Source organism: Chenopodium quinoa, unplaced genomic scaffold (genome assembly GCF_001683475.1).
Source record: "Chenopodium quinoa cultivar QQ74 unplaced genomic scaffold, ASM168347v1, whole genome shotgun sequence".
Lineage (NCBI taxonomy): Eukaryota > Viridiplantae > Streptophyta > Magnoliopsida > Caryophyllales > Amaranthaceae > Chenopodium > Chenopodium quinoa.
Genome location: NW_018742969.1, coordinates 316,839 through 339,299, shown reverse-complemented (window position 1 = coordinate 339,299; position 22,461 = coordinate 316,839). Strand labels below are relative to the sequence as shown.

The window sequence follows — 22,461 nt, the reverse complement described above, 5'->3', positions numbered from 1 at the left end:
AAAAATAATTTCACATGGAATTCTCATTCCATCTATACTTCATATCATATACTACGCATGTTTTTATGATCTTGTTTGATCCATCAAACATACACCAACTTCAAATATTGTAATTAACTCCTCTCTTTCAAGTAGTATAATAAAACTTTAAAGTTTAAAATTCATTATAAGAAGTAACATAACTTCCCTAATAGCAAACTTTTTGGTAAGGTGAGAGTTGGGATAAGATCAAGAACATAACTAACACTAAAAATTATCATGAATAGTGCTTAAGATTTGTTTTTAAAATGAAAGTTTTGAAGCAAATCCTTCAATGGCCCCCAAGAATATAGGGTATATCCAGACAAGATTAGCCACCCTAAAAAGCTCAAGCTCAACATGCATCAGCAAGTAAGCATATTTTTGACTCAACTTTTGCTTAAAAGTTCCACGAAAATATTGTCTGAAATTCCAACTTTCCAGCCTCAGTCTACGTGTTGCTCATGCCCATGCAAAATCCCCTCTCTTTTTTTAAAAAAAATAAATTTTGTTTACATTTTTAGTTAATAAAATTTAAAGAAAATAAACATATACAGTTATTTATGTATGCTTTTTGTTGTAAAAGTTTCACTTTTTTTTTTTTTTCCTTTTTCTTTTTCTTCACCATCTTTTTTATCTTCAGTAAAGAGAAATTGGTATTGGCCCATGGTGCTATTCCAGTTTGGAAGGAAATATTTTAAGAACTTCTTGTCTCCCATTCTACTGCACATGCATTTTTGCAAACAATAACATTATCCTGAAGAAAATATTGCAATTGGCTCTTACTTTAATTTTTAACTCTCAATCTAAAATGATGCAAGTTCAAGATATTATAGCAAAAGAATCATATTACAATTATAATCATATAAAAAAGGTTAATATAATGTTCTAGCATATACAGACTACGATTTACTCCATAGTATTTCTAATACTACATACAGTACATAATAATATTTCATAGTAGTATTGCTAGCTTTCTTTCAATTTTCAATAACTTGTGCGAATATAGTCGTATGATATCGTTAAGCATGACTAAAATTTAACAATAATATTTGCTATCTATGTGTCAAAAACAACTCCTAAATGAGTGTTGGTAAAGATCTTCAAAAGGCAAAAAAACCTGGATTAACCAAGATAAAAACTCTCTTACACCTAATTCTGTTAACACAAAAATTCCAAGGATACATAGATAAATAAGACCATGTTGAACCGAGTTCAGGATACAATAGCTTCTTCATCAAGGCATGCTTCCTCGGGGAGTCTGAAGCTTAAGCAAAACATAGCCTGTAGAAGAAACAAGTCGGAAAATCCATAAATAAAGGGTGCCTGGAAAAGTTGACATATAACAATAGTAAAATGATGGTAAAAGTGTAAAACAAATTATTTCACCTTGTTTGGTGCAACATCTCTAACCCTGTGGAACACAGGATCATGTATCTTAGCATTTAACCTAGACTCAGCCACCTGCAAAGTAATTTAAATGTGCTTAGTTTGTTCATTTACTTATTGATCAACACGAAAAATGTAAAATCTGGAAGCATGACAAAAATGGGCAAGTAAAATGCTGAGAACTACATAAATATAATTTAGGAAAATGATAATAACTTAGATAATTTAAATTACAAGAAGTGTATACAGAGCATGACTTACTGAAATTATAAATTCTTCAGTTTCACTTGACCGGATGAAGCAGTAACAGTGAATCCAAGGTAGAAGTCCCTTCCAATATTTCCGGCATATTAGACCTTTAAACGCGTCTGAAAAGAAAGAGATTGCGTGACGGCAAAATCAACAACTTTTTCTAATTCTTTATTATTGACCAAATTACATGTACTCATAACTCTTTTTTACTTCATTCTTTTGATCTTTTGATGAGGACTAGGGTACGCATACTATCTAATTTTGTGGATTAGATAGCCTTTTTTGGGATTTTTCGCAAAACAGAAGCTCAGTCATTGAGTTCAAAGATAAAAGCACCAAAACAGCAACTAGTAGAAATGCTCTTTTCTTAACATAACATGGTTCTCCACTCAAACATGCAAACTGACAACACAAGAGCATGAATTAAAGCTTGGTTCCAGCAGAAAACTCAATGTATAAGCAAAAGAAATCAAAGGTATAAAAATTAAGAACAGAGGAACTGGCCAATTTCCATTGGATGTTTCCAAAGGCAGTCATCATTTTCCAATGTAATGTCTCATCGGAAGGCAATGGACAAGCATATTGTAACAAGATTCTCCGTAACATAGCAAGAATTTAAATTTGTATCAACTTTGAGAAGTGAGAAATTAATGCATTATTTCAGGTAAGAATAGTATTACCTAGGAACTCCAAAGCAGAAGCGGGTAAATTCATGACCACGTGGTCAACATGCTCCCATGGCTTCACAGAGGGTACAGGACCGCTCATCCTCTTATTAGTACCACGTTTTGTGCTGAGAGAACCAGGAGTTTCTGCAGTTTAACAGGAAGGAAGAAGATCAGCTATACATATTTTCACATAGTATAGTTGAATGTGCGCGGCAATAAGGTCATAATACCATATCATTAAATCTATAATACCTTTTTGACAACATTCTGCAGACCTTTTGGCAGGACTGACTAGTGGATCAATCTTCTCACTACTGCCTCCTGCATAATCCGGAAAAATGTAAATTTTTCTATAACTATTTAGCCTTATGTGCAAGTGGCAGAAGAAAATCTCAGCCGCATTCGTAAAGATGAACAATACTTCTCAAATATTACCCTCTATATTCCTACTTTCTGCTTCACTTTTAGACTCTCTGCTGCAATCATCAGAAGCATTTGGAAGAACAGTCATTAATTGAGACATGAATTTTCTCGCATCCATATAGTATGTGAAGATGCAATCATTGACCTTGTTGATTTCTGCATTTATTTTCAAGAACCGGATACTATCTGGATTTAAATCATTTGCATAAATCAAGCACCCCTTTTGTGCTGCTGGGATAGCAAATGGGCCAATACCGGCAAACATATCACAAATGGTCTCTCCAGCTTGGAACAGAGAGACTAGTCTCATATGTTCATGTTCTAATCTTGAGTTCCAATAGACCAAGCTGTAATCAAGCTTGAATTTCGCCTTATATTGCTTCACCTCTGTAACCATATCATTGTCACCAGCAAGGATTTCAAACTTTGGAACTCGAAACTCATTTGTAATTGTGCCAACTTTATTGACCACAGTTTTGATTCTAGGGTAATTTTTCTGTAGATAACAAAATAATAAAATTGTGTGATGACTGATGAGAAACCAATTGACAGCCTAGCTAGAAATAATAAACCAAAATATTGGAGAAGCTCTGGTTTTTCTTTTCCAGAAAATGATCTCATTAAGAATAGGCAATTACAGCGAGGACACCATAATATGAAAATACCCCAAAAGAATGTCAAGTATAAATACACATACATCATAGATGACCTCTGCGATAACATCCTTGTATGGAAGTAGTTCATCAGTGATATTTAGATGTGCAATATGACCTGCATAATGATAACAAAAAGAATGTCAATGCACAAATCATTAGCTCATGGAAAGAGCCAAGAAGTTTTCAGCAACACTAATTCCAAATGATCCAATACAATCTCATTCAAGAGCTGTTAGTTATTCCCAAAATAATCGTCCTCCAACATTTTTCAATGCTGAATTAGTGATACTTTTCATCAATGCTGAAATGGTGATGCTTTTCATATGAAAACGTTAATGTAAGGTAGTGCCATCAGAAAGCATGTATTTGATGGTCACTTTGTGAGAGTTATTACTTTAGAAATTTAACTTTCAAACACTCCCTCTAATCTGGAATTAATGTTACTTTCAGCGTCACTTTACACTTTTGGCGCTGCAGTTGAATACTATTCCTATTGAACCCTAATGTAAAACCAACACCATCACTAAATACAGGTATTTATCAATGGTATCTGGGTCTAAGAGTTCTTATGCAAAAGAACTAGAATGAAAATGAACCAATTGAGTACATAGCTACAAATAATTGAACATAGCTAGATATACAGGCATTTAATGATGGTATATGGGTGTTAGAGTTCTTATATCTATGCAAAAGACTAACACTATGTTTGGATTAAAGGAAATGGAGAGAAAGGAAGGGAAGAGAAATGGAGGGATGGAGTATTCTTCATTTGGATAACAAATGAGAAATGAAGGGAATTGAAGGGGAGAGAAATGAAAGGATTAATTTGTGAGAAATTGATCTCTCCAACAATGGAGAGATTTGGAAGGAAAACTCATCATTTTCCCCTTCCCTTCTTTTCTCTTCCCTCCCCTTCATCACCCTCCCCTTCTTTTCCCTCCCACTTAGTTATCCAAACAAAGCCTCAAAGTCTAAACTTCATATTTTACCCTATTGTAAACTCAAACATAATCGATTAAAATCATTGCAGGTAGTTAATGTCTTAATGATGATATTTCGGCATCTGGATCAAGTTTTAAAAGTTGTTAATTTGTACTTTTTGAGAAAGAAGACTAAATCGCAATTACATTGGATATGAGGAAGGTGGTCATTTACTCATGACAAGGACAGTTATCGACAATCATAATTATAACTTAAAGCTAAGAACCTGGCATGATGTTTGATGACGGTTGGCATTTGCCTACAAATTCAGTTTTCTTTTACTTTTGATTAAGCACATCAGTAGTAAGATAGTCCAATGAGCCAAAGAAGCAAACGGAATGTCCTAAAGATAACTGGAACAGAATAAATACTTAACTATAGTCTCAAATGATGATGGCACCTCAAGTCCTGCAGGTAGAATCTGCTTCAATATATGATCTGCAAGTGAATAACAGATCAATCAGCAAAGTGATTACTGTAACAATACAAAAGCAAATGCCATCAGCTTGCATCTAACTTTCACAAAAACTAACACAAAAGAAGCATTTAGCTATTTACCATAGCACTGTGCACACTAAAACAATACTTCCACAGCACTGTTGAGTTCTATCCAAGTAAGTCATAATCAGGAGAAAAAAAAAAGGCATGTCAGACTTCTCAATAATTTATAAAGCCGATTCTGAACTTCAGCAAGAGTTTGATCCCATGCATTGCACCAATCACGACTTGTGTTTATAGATTGTATTAAAAATCTAAAGGTTCTGATGCAAGTATAAAGCCAATGGTTAAACAACTCAGATTATAGTCCTTTGTTTCGACTTGACTCTATTCTTTATTGTCACTGGATGACAGCTATTTGACCCTTATGTTTACCAAGTTATTTGACTTGGTTATCCTACAATATCCATTTCGATCAATTTTCTCTCATGTAATAGGTAATTTATAACATTTTCAAGTAAAACCCTTCTATATATCAAATGAGCAATCAGGGAAATTAGGATAGCATATTAAGACAAATCCTACAATCAAGACATACTTCAACTTACTTAAAAAAACTTCTCCTAAGCACAATGAGATTTGCACAAAGCTGCAGCAATATAGAAGGCACAGGAAACAACTATGCACCCAGACAAACTATTGATGCTTGATGAGTATCAAATTCCTCAGTGAAAGAGCAAAATGAAAAGTATTAGATAGAGAACAGTGCTTGTTTCATACTCAGAGAGCATGCAACTTACCTGCACCCCAGTAGGAATAGCCAAGGGTCAATGAATAAGGAACTACTTCTATCTCACAAAGCTTCCGGAGTTCATCAAGTTTCTGCTCGGGGATATCAGACAAATCTGTCCAGCAAACAATATTCATCCATGAGAGCAGTCTATGAAGGCGAAAGGTGCAAATGTCACCAAGTGTACAGAAACATCAAAACAATCACTATGTTAATCTGATTAGGAAGAATGGAGAATAATCCTAAAGATAAGAAAGCATTATCCCAAATCTGCTAATTTTAGCCAAACGATCATTCAACAAAAATCAAAGAAGTCTCTCAAGGACAACAGGAAATGTCTACGGTCATCTGCTTCTAGTTTGTTTGTGAAGTAGGTCAATAATTTGCCTTTCAGACTAATAGTGTTATGAAAAAGCGTTCTCATGAACGAAAATATAAGGCTAAAGGTGCCTCTCCTCAACTCTAACAGGTAAGACTTAGATTTTTTTCATTTAACTATTTCTCCCCACTGGACAGCTTGTAAAAGGCCAAAATAAACTTGAAACCAAGGAAGTATATATGTTCAAGATGGCTTCTTTACTAGATGGAATGAGCATTAGTTTGATTGACTTCAAGGTAAAGCAATACTTATAACTGAAAATAAACACGTCTGGACAAATAAGGAAGTTAAATCATCCCTTTACAACCATCAAACATTAGGCACTGCCAAGTGCTGGAGAAGCAACTTGTAGTTTTGAGAAAGAATAAACATAGTATGAATCAACAAAAATAATAACACAGAATAACTAGAAAACAATTGTGGCTAAATTCTATCTGAAAGCCAGTTATTGACTTCCAAAAATAGGGAAAAATTCGTAGCACTTTGGCTACACAAAAAAATGTACTTGCATTTAAAACACATCACCTTTACTCTGTATTTTCTCGGACAATATCATGTAACGATTTTTTTGGGTTGTTGGATCTTCAGCTACCGGCTTCACACGAGGCCTATCCAGCAAGTATCTACATACATAAAAAACATTCAGCCACAGAAAAAGCGAGCACTGAAATAAAGTACTATGTTAAGCTAAATGAACGGATGCTCTATCTCTTATAAAATATGCAAGACAAAGTACGTAAGAAATAGTTACAGAAGGAAGAATAGACTTCTGATAAATTGACAAAACATAAAAACATCATTGGCACATACCCATCAAGTAGCCGAGTGGCGGTTTTGCAGATTTCACGAGGGACTCTGAGCGCCCAAAGATCAAACTTCACATCAAAACTACTTTTATCCAGCATCTCTACTTTCTCTGCTTCAACCACAAATCCAGCAATAAATTCCACAATTACATCTTTTCAATAAAGCATCAATTTAAAAAGCTTCCAATCAGATTGGATAAACAAATGAATTCCAGAAAACCCATGAATATTCATTCAAAATTTTCCAACCCCATTGAGGACTTTCATCGAACAGTTAGTGTGCATGGAAATATACATACTCATTTGAACAATACGCCCTTAAATCTAGCAATTGAAATACCAACTTGTACATTATAATTAAAAATACAGAGTATAATATACGAAACTGAACCAAATTAGCTCAAAAAAAAATTGGAAAGCATAAATCGGAATAATTGGTACAAAGTTAACATTTTTTTTACCAAAAAAAATATGAAAATCTAAAATTATTCACAACATATGCTATGGAAAAGAGAAGAGAGAGAAAACTTATGCACAAACCCAGAAGTTGCAAGAGTTGAGATGAAGAAAATCTGGAGATTTTGCTGGTTTTCCGATTGAATTTAGGGGTTAACGCATTCGTTTAGTGGCAGTTGGAGCTGCTTTTCTTTCTCAGAAGTTACCCGCTAAAATTCTTGAACATAATTTGCAATTTAACCCCTTATAAAATTAACCGTGTCAATATGTGACGTGTTTCTAAATTAAATAATTTTCGGCAAAATTTTATAGCAATTTTAAAGGTGAGTTTTCTGCAATTTATTTTAAGTATAATGTACATGTGTTAATGAACGGGATATATATTTTTTGCGACGAAAAATAATCTTAAATTTGGAGTTTGGAAAATTGTGTTTAAAAGTTCTCAAATTGTTAAATACTCGTAGATAGCTTCGAACAAAACTAAGTTTTTTTCGGTAAATTAGATGTTAAAAGCATCCATGATGTTAATAAGTCTTTACCTTAGAGGCTTAGATCAATACTGAAAGACTTGTGTGCAAATTTAGTACATAACTTACCGTAACTTCACCTTACACTCGTATAGCTAATTTGTCGAGTGTTAGGTGAAGTTAATCCCGTCAAAATTTGCAGTTTACCCCATTGTCTTAGAATTTAACCATATCATGTGTCCCAATTTAAATAAGTTTCGGTAAAATTATAGGGAGTTTTTTAAGAATGGATTTTTTATAAATTATTTAAATTAGAATGTATATGTGCTAATGTACGGGATATATATCGTCTTTTGCGATGTAAAACATTCTTAGATATTGAGTTTGGAAAATTGTGCTTAAAAATTAACAAAATGACTCATATAGTACAATCAAATTTATTTTTTTTGTTAATTCGCTTATATGGGAGTGTTGAACAAGTGAAGAAAAAAAGTGTGTGTTGATTAAAACACAGTATATTTGTAAAATAATATTTTTCCCAAGTTTAGATTGAAATCGAGCTAGATACTTCTAAAAACTTTGATAATGGCACTTATGTTCACACAGTTTCATTCTACTCATTTTAGATTAATACTCCGTAATGAAATACTTGCGTGCAACATTAGTACGTAGCTACCTATTGAGATAGGAATGAATATTGTGATATGAATAATACTACCTTACAGAAATTTACCGTAACTTCACCTAATACTTTGTGTAACCTATTTGTCGATGTTGTTTCCAAGTCCTATTTGTCGATGTTGATTCCAAGTTTTTGTGGATATGTATAACAAATGGGGATTATGGGAGGAAGAAAAGTTACAAACTTGTAAATGAGGTAGAGAGTTTGCAAGAAGTTAAATGGAAAATTATTGGTCCTAAATTTATAGGACTTAGATTGAAAAAACACACTGTGAGTCTATGAGAAAGATCACTGATGTATATACAAGTAATACAACTGCATTTTACAATCAAGTTTACTCCTGATTTCAAAAGCTTGGCACCAAAATATTACATGATTTGTTTCAAATACAATGTTCGAATTTAATTGACTCAAAAATCAATATACTGGTGTAAAGAGTCTAAAATCGAAGAGTTTAATCATGTAATTTTTTATTGAAGGGTGGTTCAACTGACGAACCCAACATTACCTGTTACTTCGTACTTCTAGTCCAATGTTTCATTTCATGACATTGTGTTCATCAATAAAAAGTGAGTACATCATTCATCATGAAAACTAGTCTAATTCATCTAATTAAATTTCTGCCCTTAAACTTGCATTTACCAACAAGGGCAGCAAGCACTGTAAAATTAAGACACAGTTTATGGCTTATATTTACACCACCACCAACCCGGAGTCTTAATTAATCCCAATGATAGGGTTGGCTACATAAACTAAGATTTCATCGTCGTGGAAAACTAATTTTTCCCATTATGTTGTCTTTCTGATGTGCTGAAGAGTTCTAAATTTCTGAATCATCTGATTAATCTCCAACTTAAAGATAGCCTTGGAAAAGTCTTGTACATCCCTGAACTCCTGAAAAGGTATCATGATCTTCTAATGTAAAACTCTTAATACAAATTTAACAGTCTGAAACTCTGAATCAATAATCTGAAACTCTGTGATCATGCCAACAAAGAAGCATAGTAACACAACGCCGTAAAATATACACCCTTGTCTTCTGCTGCTTGACAATCGATAAACACCGCCTTCTGAAGCTGGTTTTCCGGTGGCGTTGGCCTCGGGATAATGATCTTTGTGTGGGAAGGAGGTAGGAAAATGTCATGGTGACTGCAGAGAAAGAAAGAAAGAACAGAGGAAGGTGTGTTAAAATTTTGGTTGAGAAATAATAATAGAGTTGAATGAATCAAGCATAAAATCAGAATCATATATTTATACAAAATCTTTTGTTGACACTTGACAAGTTGATATTGTGGTCCTTAAATAAATAAATTATTAAATTACAATTACATCAACGTGATATAATGCTTGCTATTGTTACATGAATTACATCAGTTACATTATGTACTAACAAAAGGGTGTGTAAATGAAGAGTCGTGTAAGACAGCAATCATAAAAGTTCTCAACTGATTTTGACACTTTTTTATTAACTGTATGCTCGTATGATCGTATCACACCTCTTTCCACGTCTCATCCACGTAATCCAATTTGTTTTTGAGAGCACTCCATACATGTTTTTATTCGTCTTTTTGGAATAAGTGGTTTGCAAATCATTTTCGAGGTGGATCAAGTGTGATCCTAATCATCTCTCTATCGAGGTTTAAGTTAAATTTACTTTAATTCTACCTCGTTCAGTTCGTGACGGGTTGATGTTTCCTTTTAAAGAAACTCTCAAATACAAGTTTAAACATCTGAGATTTTCTAGTTAATTACATCTCCGTAACTAGTGAGAAAAATTTGCTAACCAACTAAAATCGGAATGTAAAAAGTTGAGTTACACAGGTAAAAGAGTTTTTTTTATATATTTTTTTTTTTTAATTTCCTACCAAACAATTACATACGTATTTTATTTGTATTTTAAAATTAAGGGAATTCTTTTTTTGTATTCTTCCACATCAACCACTCTAGGCATTAATTATGTCGGCTATCTAAAATTTGGCCTCAGTATAAAATATTGGCTCTGTAGAATAATTTATATAAAGGGGTTAAGGGTTATGATAAAATGGTCAAAAAGTAGGCAGAATATATGGAACGAGCCAAAATTGATGATGATTTTAACCCATTAAGCCGCCTGGTGCCTACTAGTCAACTTGAAGAAACTATATTCTAAAAATAAATCCACTGTATTTTTTGTTGGTATAAAGAGCCAGTTATTTGGTCCTACCTTACCTTATCCAACAATATAGCTAGTGCAATGTACATATGCTCAAAATCAAAGTATGTTCCAGGAAGAACACAATAATAGACTATTCACTGGTATATATGGAAGCAAATATCTAGAACATAATAAGAAACAAAGCACATACAGCTTGACTACTATAGTGCAGTAACAACCTAGCTAATGGCCAGCCAATTGTTATGATAGTGATACATTTATACAATTGATGTTCCCAACATCAACGCTGCCAATGGAACGTCTATGTCACACAGTCATTTATAGAGCTGGTCATGGGGCAGGGCGGATCACCTTAGGACCAAAGAGTTGGCACAGGCCCAGGTTGGAACAGGCCAGGCGCGATCAATCTAAGGGGATTATGACTGATTTGATCTTAAAAGGAATGTTTGGACCATAAAAGTGTCAGCCCAAACCCGACTTGAATGAGCCCAAGCTGGACTTGATCAGCAACGCTTTATAGGTAAGTTTATCAGTATCAATACCTAGTTAAGACTTCATATGAATTTGAAACTTTATATTCTCTAGATGATATTATAACAATAATGTCACGTTCAGCAGTTTGACATTTACATTATTAGTTAAACTATACTTGAAGGTTACACTATAAGAGTCATAAATCATGAGACCCTAAAGAGTGGAAGTTGAATAATGCCTAAAAGTATTTACCCCAGTGATCATCTGCTCGGATATGAGTAAGCAACTCATCACGTTTTAAGGTGGTAATACTTGTCCAAAAGCTTCTCCGTATACTCTCCGAATGTGAGGGTACTATTTGAAGGTATCAACTGGCAAAAAAAAAGCAGAGATTAAATTTCAGTTCAGAAATACATAGCATAATTATTACGGAGTACAATACAATGAGCAGAATAATAGTTCCACTTTCATATTGTTTATTACTATGCATAGTATCTGTAACACATAGTAGCATATTGATTGTTACTTTGTCATACTACAGAACCTTGAATTTTCTTTTGTACAATTAATGTAATCCATAATTGAGAGACATAATTTGAGATGGATTTTCGGACAAAGTAGATATGGAAGTAAATGCAATGCTATAGCCATTTACCCCATATATAGAAATACAATATCATTCAGGCATTCCCTCAATATATAACCTAGTACATAGGACCAAAAATCATAAACAAATGGACCCTGATATCCTTTCATGGAATTTTAAGATAAAAAACAGCTTAATGCAAGCACAATATGAAGCAACTCTTCCAATTTTACAAAGTAATGGCCCACAATACCAGAAAGCTAACCACGCTTAACTATACAGACATGACAAACTACCACAACAAAAAGAAGGATAAAACTTGAAAAAAGATTACCTCTTTGTGAATATGCATTTTCTCTGGAAACTTAAGATTTTCGCCCCTACAAAACCGGAATCATTAAACACAGATCAACAATGATTTCATTAATCAACAGGACGGAGCATTTCTTAGCTAATTAATGTCAAGTCTTCATGAAGCAAGCTTTTTCAGGGTCCAGTCAAAAGAAAAAGAACTTGTTTCACAGTTCTTGGCTTTAACGAGCTTGTTTCAAGGTTATTGACATAATAGGCTGTGACTACGAATTTGTTTTCTTCACTGTGACTGTGGGGTATATATTATTGAAGCTTGAACACATACAGATGATATTAACATAATCTCCCACTTAAAAGGATAGCATACCAGTCAGGTTGCATAAATAACGCAAAAGTTGACCGTTCAAGACCAGATACCCCCTTGCCACTTGGTGCCTGAAAATGAAAGTGATTTGCAAAGTTTATATGATCCCGCATAAAACAAAAAATAAATCTAAGCAACATAACAAAAAAGTGATTAGGAAACAAAGAATAGCATCACTTACCCGAACACAATGTGGCGTAGCATGAAGGTAGCCTCCTGATAGAATTTCAGTAGTTTCACCTATCTGATATGCAATTTCATCTTCTCCAAACACAACCTACAAATAGAGTGGTCAATGTCTCAATCTAAAGTAACTCTGACATCATGACACATCACTTAATGGTTCGAGAATCAATCATGACTTACATAGCTCATATCATTAATGCTAAGTGCAACTTTGAGAGACAGATGGTTAAATGTTGCTCATCTCATTACCTTTCTTTATATAAATTAGGTTTACTCTGAAATCTACATTACACTACAGAAAAATTAAACATTTCTCATAGACCTATTCATAACCAACATATTGGTGGTTACTGTTGTCTTTCTTGGTGGAAGTACTCTAAATTGAATCTGCACACAAAGCATCAAAAAAAAACTACAAGACAAATAAAATGACCAATTAAGTATTCTAAAATTTTTTTCATGGTTAATAAAGTGCCCCTTGTTTCATTATTTCAATACTGAAGTTATGTGCAATTGACAGTGACCGCAAAATAAAAATAAATTTATCCAATAAAAATAACAGGTTAGCTATTACAAGAGCATTATTATTATTATTATTTTGGTGAAGTAATGTCTGCATGAAATAGAAAGAGGAGAACCAAGAACAAAAAGGCTAACCTTGACTGTTTCATCATTCCTGGTCTTTACATAAAGACCAGCAGCTCTATCAGGACAAGCTACCTGAACTCCATCTTTCAAAAACATGCCACACGTAAGACCTACAAAATCAAACTTATGCATCTGAAAAAAAGAAATAAATAAGCAGAAATAATGAAAAGAAACAAGAGTCACAGTAGCCAACATTTTACAGGTGGTGCCACTACAATGCAGATAAATATGAGAAAAATTATAGATAACCCAGCAAAGTCAAAACCTATAAATGTCATGCAGTTGAAGGAGCAAGTTCCAAAAGCTTCTAAATGGGTGGATATCCTACATTTCTACAATAGGTAAAGGAGAAACAAAAACATAACCCAGCAGTACCAGCACTTATGTGGGAATTTATCATTTAAGATTTATCAAGTAAAAGTGTCTTGAGCAAATGAACCTCAAATCACCCTATGAGTCTATGACTTCTTATGCTTAGTAAGCCTCCATCACAAGCAATAGAGAAGTTTCAAGCCGCATCTTGATAAACCCTCTTCAAATTTCCACATGTTCACCGCAGTAGAAAAAAAATGTTAAGAAAATGGAGGACAAACCAATGTAATCAACAACAACGCTCATTATCTCAACTAAACAAGTTAAGTCTCTTACAAAAAGCATACTCCCCCATACCTATCTATTTAGATAATATAATGAGCTGGCAGGGCCAAACTTATATAAAAAATCTTAACATCTAAGGATGTAGCAGATAACATGGTATGGCACAAAAAGGAGACGTAAGAGACAGAGAGGTATATAAAGATAAGCCAATCCAGAAACAGTTTTGGGCATTCTAGAGCATAGTGTAAGTGTAAAAGTTCACTTGACAGAAAAAATTAGAAAAATGATCAATGTTTGATAATAGAGGTAATAACAGTCTATCAGATCTGTCAAGGAATTCCTAACCTGTAAGGGAACCATGGTCAGTATGCCATCCACACCAGGAAGACATCGAGTCGTCTTTCAAACGATCACTGTTGGGTGTATGCCCATTAGCAACAAGTAAATGGTCCCAAGATAAATAATCTCAAAACTAAACAAAATACAGAAATACTTCATGAAGAATTGCTACATTACTAATTTTCACATTCCAAAACTTGCCAAAAGACGTGCTAGTTGGTAAATTATCCTCACTTCTACACACACGATTGAAAATGACGGCAAGAGCGCGAGACAAAATGAAGTATGACACAAATACACAATCCAACTCTCTTACAAAATTTTGGAATATAGAAATCTGAGAGACACAGAACAACAAATGCACTCATTTTCTAATTAAAATGTGCCAAATGCTAAATTTGATAACAAGTTCGACTCCTTAGTTTTGAATATTCTAAGCAAACAAGTAGTAAGCACCTAACTCGCGGATAGTTCACATAAACTCTGAAAGCCTACTAATAATAACCGGAAGGCTAATGCAGACAAGGTTTCTCTATATCAGGACATCACGTTAATTCACCTCTCTTGTGTCGGAAAATAATAAAGAAGCCGGCCCTTATGACAGCGTGAACGATGAATTATTTGTTCAAGGCCTTCATCTTTTCCAACTTTCATGCCTTCAGATACTGCAAAATTTGCATAATAAAATGCAAACCATTAATGTCCGTACAACAAAACAAAAGATAATTCACAGATACATGATTTCCTAACACACAAAATCATTTAGCCTAAACTTGGGTTTATATATGAATATCAGACCTAATCTGTGGCTGAATGTAATGCATCAGACTTATGAAAAAGGTACATCAGGAATTGTTATTATATTTCAGTTAGAGGTAGCTTGAACAACAAGAAGAAGAAAACAAGTAACAGGAGGGAATTAGTTGGTCTATACTAGAGAGGATTACAGAGAGAGAGAGAGAAAGCATGGGAAAATATAATGGAGTGTTTCATTTTAATTTAGTTGTAATTGGGAGAGAATCTGATAAGGAAAGCCTCTCAAAAGCTAGAATATCATATACATCGTATTTCTTATTTCATCAATCAGATTCACTCTCTTCTTCCCTCAGTATTCTGTCAACAATTCTAGTTCGGCAGTTTGCAACTTGGTGTCAGAAGCACCGGCTATTCTGGGAAATTCAATTACATGAACAACTAAGTTAATAGCAAACTCCAAGTAGGAAACTGAAAGCCATATAAACTATCAAATAAACAAATACTCTCTTCATGTATTTTTACATGTTTCACTTTGATTTTGTGCAGTATTTATATATTCTACATTTCTACTTTATTTTTATTAATAATCTATTTAAAAAAATAAAAAATAAAAAAACACATGATATTAGATTATTCTCAATGTATATTTTCAATATATCAATTTTTATTAGACTTACAAATTGATTATAATAAAATATTAATTGTCAAAGTTGTGAATTGGCCAATGTGTAAAGTCAACGTAGGGGAAAAAACACTAGGGAGTTCTCAATGAAAAGAAATACTGCAGATGCTTTAAGCTAGATCGATATAACAGGTCAATTCGAGTCAAAGTCATCGAGTTAATGAATTGTACCATCTGAAAGAAACAGCAATATACAAAATAATGAGTAACAAATAGGAAGAAGGCAGAGAGAACAAATTCAACAAAATACGACGCTAGAATTGGAGATATTAAGAGGAGCAATTTAAATCCATACAGCTATGCATCAGAAAAATAGATCTGCAACTCTGCAAGACTAAAACCCATAAGAGATGAAGTATAAAGTAACAGACTCGGAGATTCTATAAGAATCGAAATGTTTATGTAGAATCTACCATATCGATCGCAGTGATATGCCACCATCATGCCAACATCAAGCATTATCCTTCCAATTGCTTTAAACGCTGCACATCATATTACAAGAAAATGAGAAAACCACAGCAATTTACATTCTAATTCAGAATTTTCTACATCTGCAAGATAAGGGAATACTAGAATACCATAATAAGTATTAAGATATAAAATCGACAGAAGTGAAGCTCAGACTTTTAAAATAGATCAAAATTAAAATTAGATGATCAAAGTAAGAGGCAATTAATAAATCATGGTCAACCATAAGATAAAAAATCAGAAGTAATCAATGACTGCAAAATTTAGATAATGATTCGTATGAATCAAAATTTAGAATAACTGAAAATTTTACTGAAACTATCATCTAACATTGGAAAACCAGTGTAGATATACCAAAAACAATACATTCCAACATGTAATCCTTACATAATATAAGCATCTAACAAAGCTTTTATCAAGATCAGCTATGTAAAAGCTTGAAAGCACATACAAAAGATAAGGGGGGAGATACAAATAAGCAGTGCAGCAGATACAGAGTACAAAAAATTGGAGGGAATCAGAGAAGAAAACAAAACGTTGAGGTGGTATCAAAGAAGATAATATTAAGTATAACAATGATCTTAGTGACTTTTGATTGCCTCTATAGAATATAAAGGTATGAACTAAGCCAAATTCGATTACATGTGGAAGAAGAAAGTAGGGAATTTAGAGTACTATAAATGTGTTAGAATCCAACTCCTTTTGATGTATTAGTTTTCCTTTATGTGCTTTCCTAGAGTTTAGTTTATGCTTTCTTAGCTTGAGGTCCCATTATTGTGTTACTGTCATATCAGTGTTCACTAGGGATTCTCCTTGTATGTCATTTAAAGCTCTTTAGAGGGTGAATGATTAATGAAATCTTAAGCCTTCTACCAAGTGTTGCTTTGCTCTTATGCTTGTTTGTTGTTAGACCTTTATAGATATTGTGTCTTACTTGCATAATAGCTCCCCTCCAAACCAACTTGATGCACTAAGAACTCGTGGTTCGGACCCGCTTGTGCCCGCCTTGAATTATCGGCCGTCACAAGCCCCGACCACCCGCACTCCGTCCCCCAAATAGACGTGAGTGCTCTTTGATTTAATTGTCTGCTTGTGTTGCTTTGGGCTCGCAAGCCCCTCTTCCGCTCAAGGCTAGCGTTCTTGCCGCCAAAAGGCTAGAGCGCGCCGCACGTTTCGGGGTCCAAACTCCCGGACCGTGACAAAATGCCACTTCCAGATTGCTGCCATGGTTAATTATCATACTCTAAATGTCGAAAACATGATCATATAGACATTCAATCTGGTAGAAATGGAGGGGGGGGGGGGGACAAAAACATAAACACATTAATAAAAACCTCCTGGTGATGAAGCATATATATATTTCAACTAACATCAACTAAAAATGAAAAACACCATAATGGCATCTAATCAACAGCCACACACTGTATAGATTAGTAGCAAGATATATATGCTTGTATGTATGTGTCTACACTGAACAAACTTACCAACTTCTAGTTCTGGCAAAGCACTTTGGGGCCATATATTCCGCCCACAATATGCTGGGTACCTAAAAGGCAGGGAATGAGCGAAATGTGAGTAGCTGCTTAAGATTGTATCCAAGTATAGGACATCTTAACTATAGAGAATAAGTTATTAAATATAGTATATCCTGATTTAGGTTAAAAACTGAGGAACATCCGGCTTAAAACGAATGAAGCAATAATGCATTAATTCCTTGTCAGATATAAATGTTATTATTGAGGTGATTCTTAATACAAACTGGAAGTAGAAAGTGATTGATCATCCTAGGTTTATTTCCATATTTCACTGATGCTCTACAAAAACCGAAGAATCAAGAGGTCAATACTCTTACACCAACGTGCAATATACAGTCTAAACCTTAACAAATCAACATTTATGACACAATGAGCTGATTCGTCCTAAGACTGTCAGTTCGATATACAAAGCAAAGTGGCCTGTAAAAATGACTGACATAAAAAGCATCGAACCACAATTTCTAGGCCAGACTTCTGACACTCCAGGCAGCAACATAGTGATTGCATAAAGGAGGGGTGACTTTTTGAAGGACCACTCTGGGGTTGTGTGAATTTTTAAAGGGTTTTTGGTGAGTTTACTTTCTTACCTGGATAAACCCATCAAAAAAAAAACCATGTACATAAATAAGCATGTGGCCTTGCAAATTCATCCCTTCAACTACAACCACCGACCATATTGATCCTTCCACAAACAAGGTCTATTGTGGTCCAATTTACTGTCCTTAAGAGTTAAGACCTTAGCCATTTTTTTTGTAATAAGAAGCTTTAGCAGAATGATTCTGGATGATTATATTTACTGAAATATCATAATTATGCCTATATTTCAACAAAGGCAGCAGTTGACATGGGGAAAAAAAACACACAAAAACAATATTTCTGACCTATTTTACCTTTGAATAAGGGCTTGGTCCAGCGTAGGTACATCTAATAAGGGATTTGCATAAAATGATCCTTTCAACATATCTGCAGCATAAAGAAGACAGGCAAAACAATCAGAAGATAACTGAAGAATAGCATGGATAAGAAAACATTTGCAGAATTCAAGAGAGATTCTCCTCGTAATACATATTACATACGCATAAGAAATAATTTGATGTTATTCACAGGCGACATCAAATAAAATTTCATGTAGAGTGACGGGAAGATTTATATATTTACTAGAAAAAAGTTTGATGAACCAACTACAAGTGTGAATCACAGCTTGTCAAAGCGTAACCATGACTACACAAGACAGAGGCTATTGGAGGCCCTGCAGGCTGCAGCACCTGCTAGCAGTGAACAGTCTGCCTTTAAAAACCTGACATAGAGGGCAGCAAAATGGAATAGGGAACACAAAATGATCTAGCTATCCTTTCCCAATAAATAGTTCAGAGACTTCAGACAAGGTGAAAAAAAAAGATGTCCGGCCCTTCCCTGTTGCTAAATTTTGGGTTCAATCCTTCTACTTTCTTATTTCTTTAACTCCTTATGGATCAATTCGGGATTTCAGACCTTCTCTTAAGCCTAAGGGTGAAATTGATGTACTATTAAACAGCTGATATGAAAGCTCAACACATGGGAAAGGGGATTTGGCAATAATGCAGCGTTCCAAAAGGAAGTATACGTTCAACTGCAACCCTCAATTTAGGGAAAGTATCAAGTCTTGGTCCCACAAAACATTTGTGTTTTCATTATTAAGTCTATGAGAAGAACTTCCAAAATCTCTTCCATACAAAGTAGAGAACAGAATCTATAGATATATTTAAATTTGGGATGGAAAAACTTGCCAGGATTCCCAGATTCAAGCTTCTCTTTCCCATGACTCCAACCAAAGTTGTACCTGAATTTTTTAGTTGAAGAGCCATTAAGTTAAAAGACTATAAAGCACATGGAACAATAAGTGCAAGGTTATAGACTTTATAGTGGAATTGCTTATTTGAAAAAAAAAGTCCTCGTGAGATGCCTATGCTAAAGAGCCAATCAAGAGATATGGATTTCAGCTCCAAAAGCTGTTAACTGCAGGTGTGTTAAACATGGGCAGTAATGCAGTATATAGCATATACATCTAGAATCCTTTTTATGATGGTGGCTTTTTGCTTAATATTGCCAGTAAGATTTAATGATCTATAAAAACTAACACCTACACATAATCAATGGCAACACAATACTTAAATTACATTAACAATATCTGAACGCATCTACAGATGCTCTCAAACAAGGAACAATAACGGGGGTTGCCCTCACATAATTATTTCCAGCAGCAAAACAGCATCACGCAGAAAGATAAACTTTGAACACTAAGGACCAATAAATAGAGTAAATTGCCAATAGGATCAGAGTACACAAAAGAAAGGAACATGGCTTAATGAGCAAAAAGCTATATGTCTTGTTAAATGGTTACCTACTATCAGGATCCTCGAGTTTTTCCTTCTCTTCCTCCGGAAGTTTTGCTAGTCTGAAAACAATATACATACGCAAAACATGATTATCCAAATTGTGATGCTACTCTACTCCTAATTTACTTGACAGCTGCCCATACATCATTTGTCCTTTTACAAAAGACATTGAAAAACAATATCGAATTCTTACTTGGGTGATAGACGCAGAAGAGTCTGGCGCAATGAAGAAAAACCTGGAACCTACATAGAGATGTATAATACATGTGAACAAGATCAGTAACTCAATAAGTATGTAGGGCAACTGTGTATTATAAAACCACCAATTAAAACTTTGCAGACAATTACAAATTACAACATTGATTCCGCTATGACAAAACCTAGATAAGGTATGAAACATGACTGAAGCTAGAGCCTTTTATTGACCTAAACTAATTCAATGAACTCCCAGATCTAACCACGAGAAGAGAAAATCGATCTTTATCATTCTCTGAGCATGAAAACATTAAAAAGGTGTTGAACAAGTGTGAGAAACATGGAAATATAGAACATTCGTGTACATGGATCCCCGTCCTTTTCTTCCCAACATCAACAATACTACTACAACCTTTACTCTCCAATTATACACGACAGCCTCACGTGAGTCACGTCCAATGTCAAGCTTTAGGAAGCACTAGTGTCATATGGGAGTGGTGATGTTATAGACATCTACACTATTTGATGCAAGGTCATTAATATAGGAAATGGTAATGCATTGTTATCTTAGGAACACCATAAATCATGATACAAAGTATATCATCCTAAGAAGGTCAACGAAAGTCAACAAGCCTTATAACTTCAAACTTCTTAAGACTCAACTCCATGATTGATTTCGAGTTTTCGACAATTAAATCATAGTCGTATGTATCCTGTATTAATTATTTATACATTTAATTTCCAACTTCATCACCTAAGGTCTTGTAACTTTGTAAGTTTGATCAAACATAGTACTTCGAAATTAAAATGCAAATTGAATAGAGAATCATAAAAATTCAAGCAATTAAATACTAATAATTAAACAAACAAGTGAAATCATGAAAATAATTACGTTGGAAATTGAGATAATCCCGAGTCCATTAGGTCCAAAACCTTTTTCAATCAAAGCAGACAAATCTTCGTTCTTATCCTTCATATTCAATCACAAATAATATTCCAACAAAAAATGAGCAATAATCCAAAAATAATAATAAATATATAATTAAATTATGAGCAGAAAAAAACACAATTGAAGAAGAAACAATACTTGGATGTCGGAGAAGGGAATGGTGACCGGACGAACAGTCGGAGGATGAGAAAGCGACATCATAGAAGCACGAAATCGGAGAGAGAAAACCCTAGAATTTGGGGAAAAAATGCGAATTGTGTTGAATTTTGGCGTGGAAAAATGAAGGTGTATAAATTGCAGAGAGTTTCAAAAACATCGGCAAAGTTTGGCAACTTCGGTTGCTTTTTATAGTAGGCTAGTAGAGTTTGTGTGATAGTTCAAAAATAAGAGGGAAATGAAAATAAATTACGTGGTAAAATAACATTTGGAGTGTTAAGATTCCAAGTAGGTGTAATATTGTAATGTGTATAATTAATTAATTGAGTGTTTTCAAAAAAAAAAAAATTAATTGAGCGGATTTTCTAAGTGGGTGGATCGCATCTATGATCTAAGTTAATGTAAAATTGGATAATTTAAGACTTATATTGTGATTAATAATACCAATTGGGTGTTGGTGTAGTGGTGATTGGAACTACACTTGATAGGGACAACAATTGGGAGGGGATTGGAACCTAACCACTCAAAACTGATCCCCGAATCTGAATTAACCCAAAGGATAAACCGGGTAGAACACCAAAAAAAAAATATAAATAAAAAATAGCTTATAAACTACTACGGAGTATTTGAATAAGAGAATATTCACGCTTCTCTCATCACATGATGTTGTTAGTCATATGAATCCAATGAAAACTAAAAACTATGTAAATGTTCTTTGCAAGGATCGAACACAGCTCAGCAAAAAAGTTCTACACTAATTGAACCCCAAAGAAACCAACTTTGCCAAGTTCTATGCATAAAATTGCTAACTGCAACATTTACTAAAATAGATGATGTGTACCGTTAGTCACGGCGTTAAGTGTCGAATTCAACAACAATGAAAGTCATTTTTCAATATCTAAGTTCTCTGTTACAACGCAGCTGTCTTCACATCAACACCACAAACCTTCCTCGTCGGCGGCATATGCACTCAAACAACACCATGGTCGGGAGCCTAACAATATAATCATGCAATTCTTCTTCTTCCTCCTTTTCTTAATCAAGCTCCATTAATGGAGCTCGAACTTTCATCCTCACCCATCCCCCACCAACACCACCATTTTCGGCGGCGAAGCAGCCGAATTAAACGAAAACCCTAATATAAAGGGGAGAGAAAAAAAGGGCAAGATCAACCCCTAAGGTTAAGGGTGTCATCTTCCTCCATTGAAGTAGCCTTTGAGCTTTTGAAACTCCATTGAAGATGCTCTTCAAATGGGCAGGAGTAAATAAGACTATGGGC

The 22,461-nt window shown here is 34.3% G+C and overlaps 2 protein-coding genes across 4 annotated transcripts; both read right to left on the bottom strand.

The window, feature by feature from the left end:
* Positions 1 to 1,030: 1,030 nt before the first annotated feature.
* Positions 1,031 to 7,500, bottom strand: LOC110729083 (tRNA (guanine(37)-N1)-methyltransferase 2-like). Its single transcript, XM_021908783.1, has 12 exons — positions 7,341 to 7,500; positions 6,805 to 6,910; positions 6,520 to 6,617; positions 5,626 to 5,730; positions 4,763 to 4,825; positions 3,448 to 3,521; positions 2,763 to 3,246; positions 2,580 to 2,648; positions 2,340 to 2,471; positions 1,669 to 1,775; positions 1,408 to 1,482; positions 1,031 to 1,302 (listed from the first exon to the last, which is right to left on the bottom strand). Exons 2-12 carry the CDS (start codon positions 6,897 to 6,899, stop codon positions 1,234 to 1,236), a joined length of 1,371 nt encoding a protein of 456 aa, XP_021764475.1. The 5' UTR covers positions 6,900 to 6,910; positions 7,341 to 7,500; the 3' UTR covers positions 1,031 to 1,233.
* A 1,355-nt stretch (positions 7,501 to 8,855) lies between these two features.
* On the bottom strand, positions 8,856 to 21,390 carry LOC110729081. 3 transcript variants are annotated; one of them, XM_021908780.1, is made up of 16 exons: positions 21,165 to 21,388; positions 20,970 to 21,047; positions 20,076 to 20,125; positions 19,888 to 19,941; positions 19,274 to 19,326; positions 18,398 to 18,470; positions 17,457 to 17,518; positions 15,918 to 15,986; positions 14,626 to 14,731; positions 14,073 to 14,140; positions 13,140 to 13,240; positions 12,478 to 12,573; positions 12,300 to 12,367; positions 11,955 to 12,000; positions 11,287 to 11,405; positions 8,856 to 9,554 (listed from the first exon to the last, which is right to left on the bottom strand). In XM_021908780.1, exons 1-15 carry the CDS (start codon positions 21,225 to 21,227, stop codon positions 11,325 to 11,327), a joined length of 1,068 nt encoding a protein of 355 aa, XP_021764472.1. In that variant the 5' UTR covers positions 21,228 to 21,388; the 3' UTR covers positions 8,856 to 9,554; positions 11,287 to 11,324. The 3 variants fall into 3 exon arrangements, with proteins under 3 accessions (XP_021764472.1, XP_021764470.1, XP_021764473.1); XM_021908778.1 differs by lacking the exon at positions 8,856 to 9,554 and having other exon boundaries at positions 10,676 to 11,405; XM_021908781.1 differs by lacking the exons at positions 8,856 to 9,554; positions 20,970 to 21,047 and having other exon boundaries at positions 10,676 to 11,405; positions 21,165 to 21,390.
* Positions 21,391 to 22,461: the final 1,071 nt, after the last annotated feature.

Bases quoted from the DNA above. Each gene is read 5' to 3' on its own strand.
- LOC110729083 (XM_021908783.1), bottom strand. From the start codon at position 6,899: ATGCTGGATAAAAGTAGTTTTGATGTGAAGTTTGATCTTTGGGCGCTC. The intron at 5,731-6,519 runs GTGATGTGTTTT...TTTGCTGGACAG, and splicing joins CGAGAAAATACAGAGTAAAG to ATTTGTCTGATATCCCCGAG. The intron at 2,649-2,762 runs GTAATATTTGAG...CGGATTATGCAG, and splicing joins AGAAAGTAGGAATATAGAGG to GAGGCAGTAGTGAGAAGATT.
- LOC110729081 (XM_021908780.1), bottom strand. From the start codon at position 21,227: ATGATGTCGCTTTCTCATCCTCCGACTGTTCGTCCGGTCACCATTCCC. The intron at 18,471-19,273 runs GCAAGTTTTTCC...TTTATGCTGCAG, and splicing joins GCTTGAATCTGGGAATCCTG to ATATGTTGAAAGGATCATTT. The intron at 12,001-12,299 runs GTATGCTATCCT...CCGGTTTTGTAG, and splicing joins TTATTTATGCAACCTGACTG to GGGCGAAAATCTTAAGTTTC.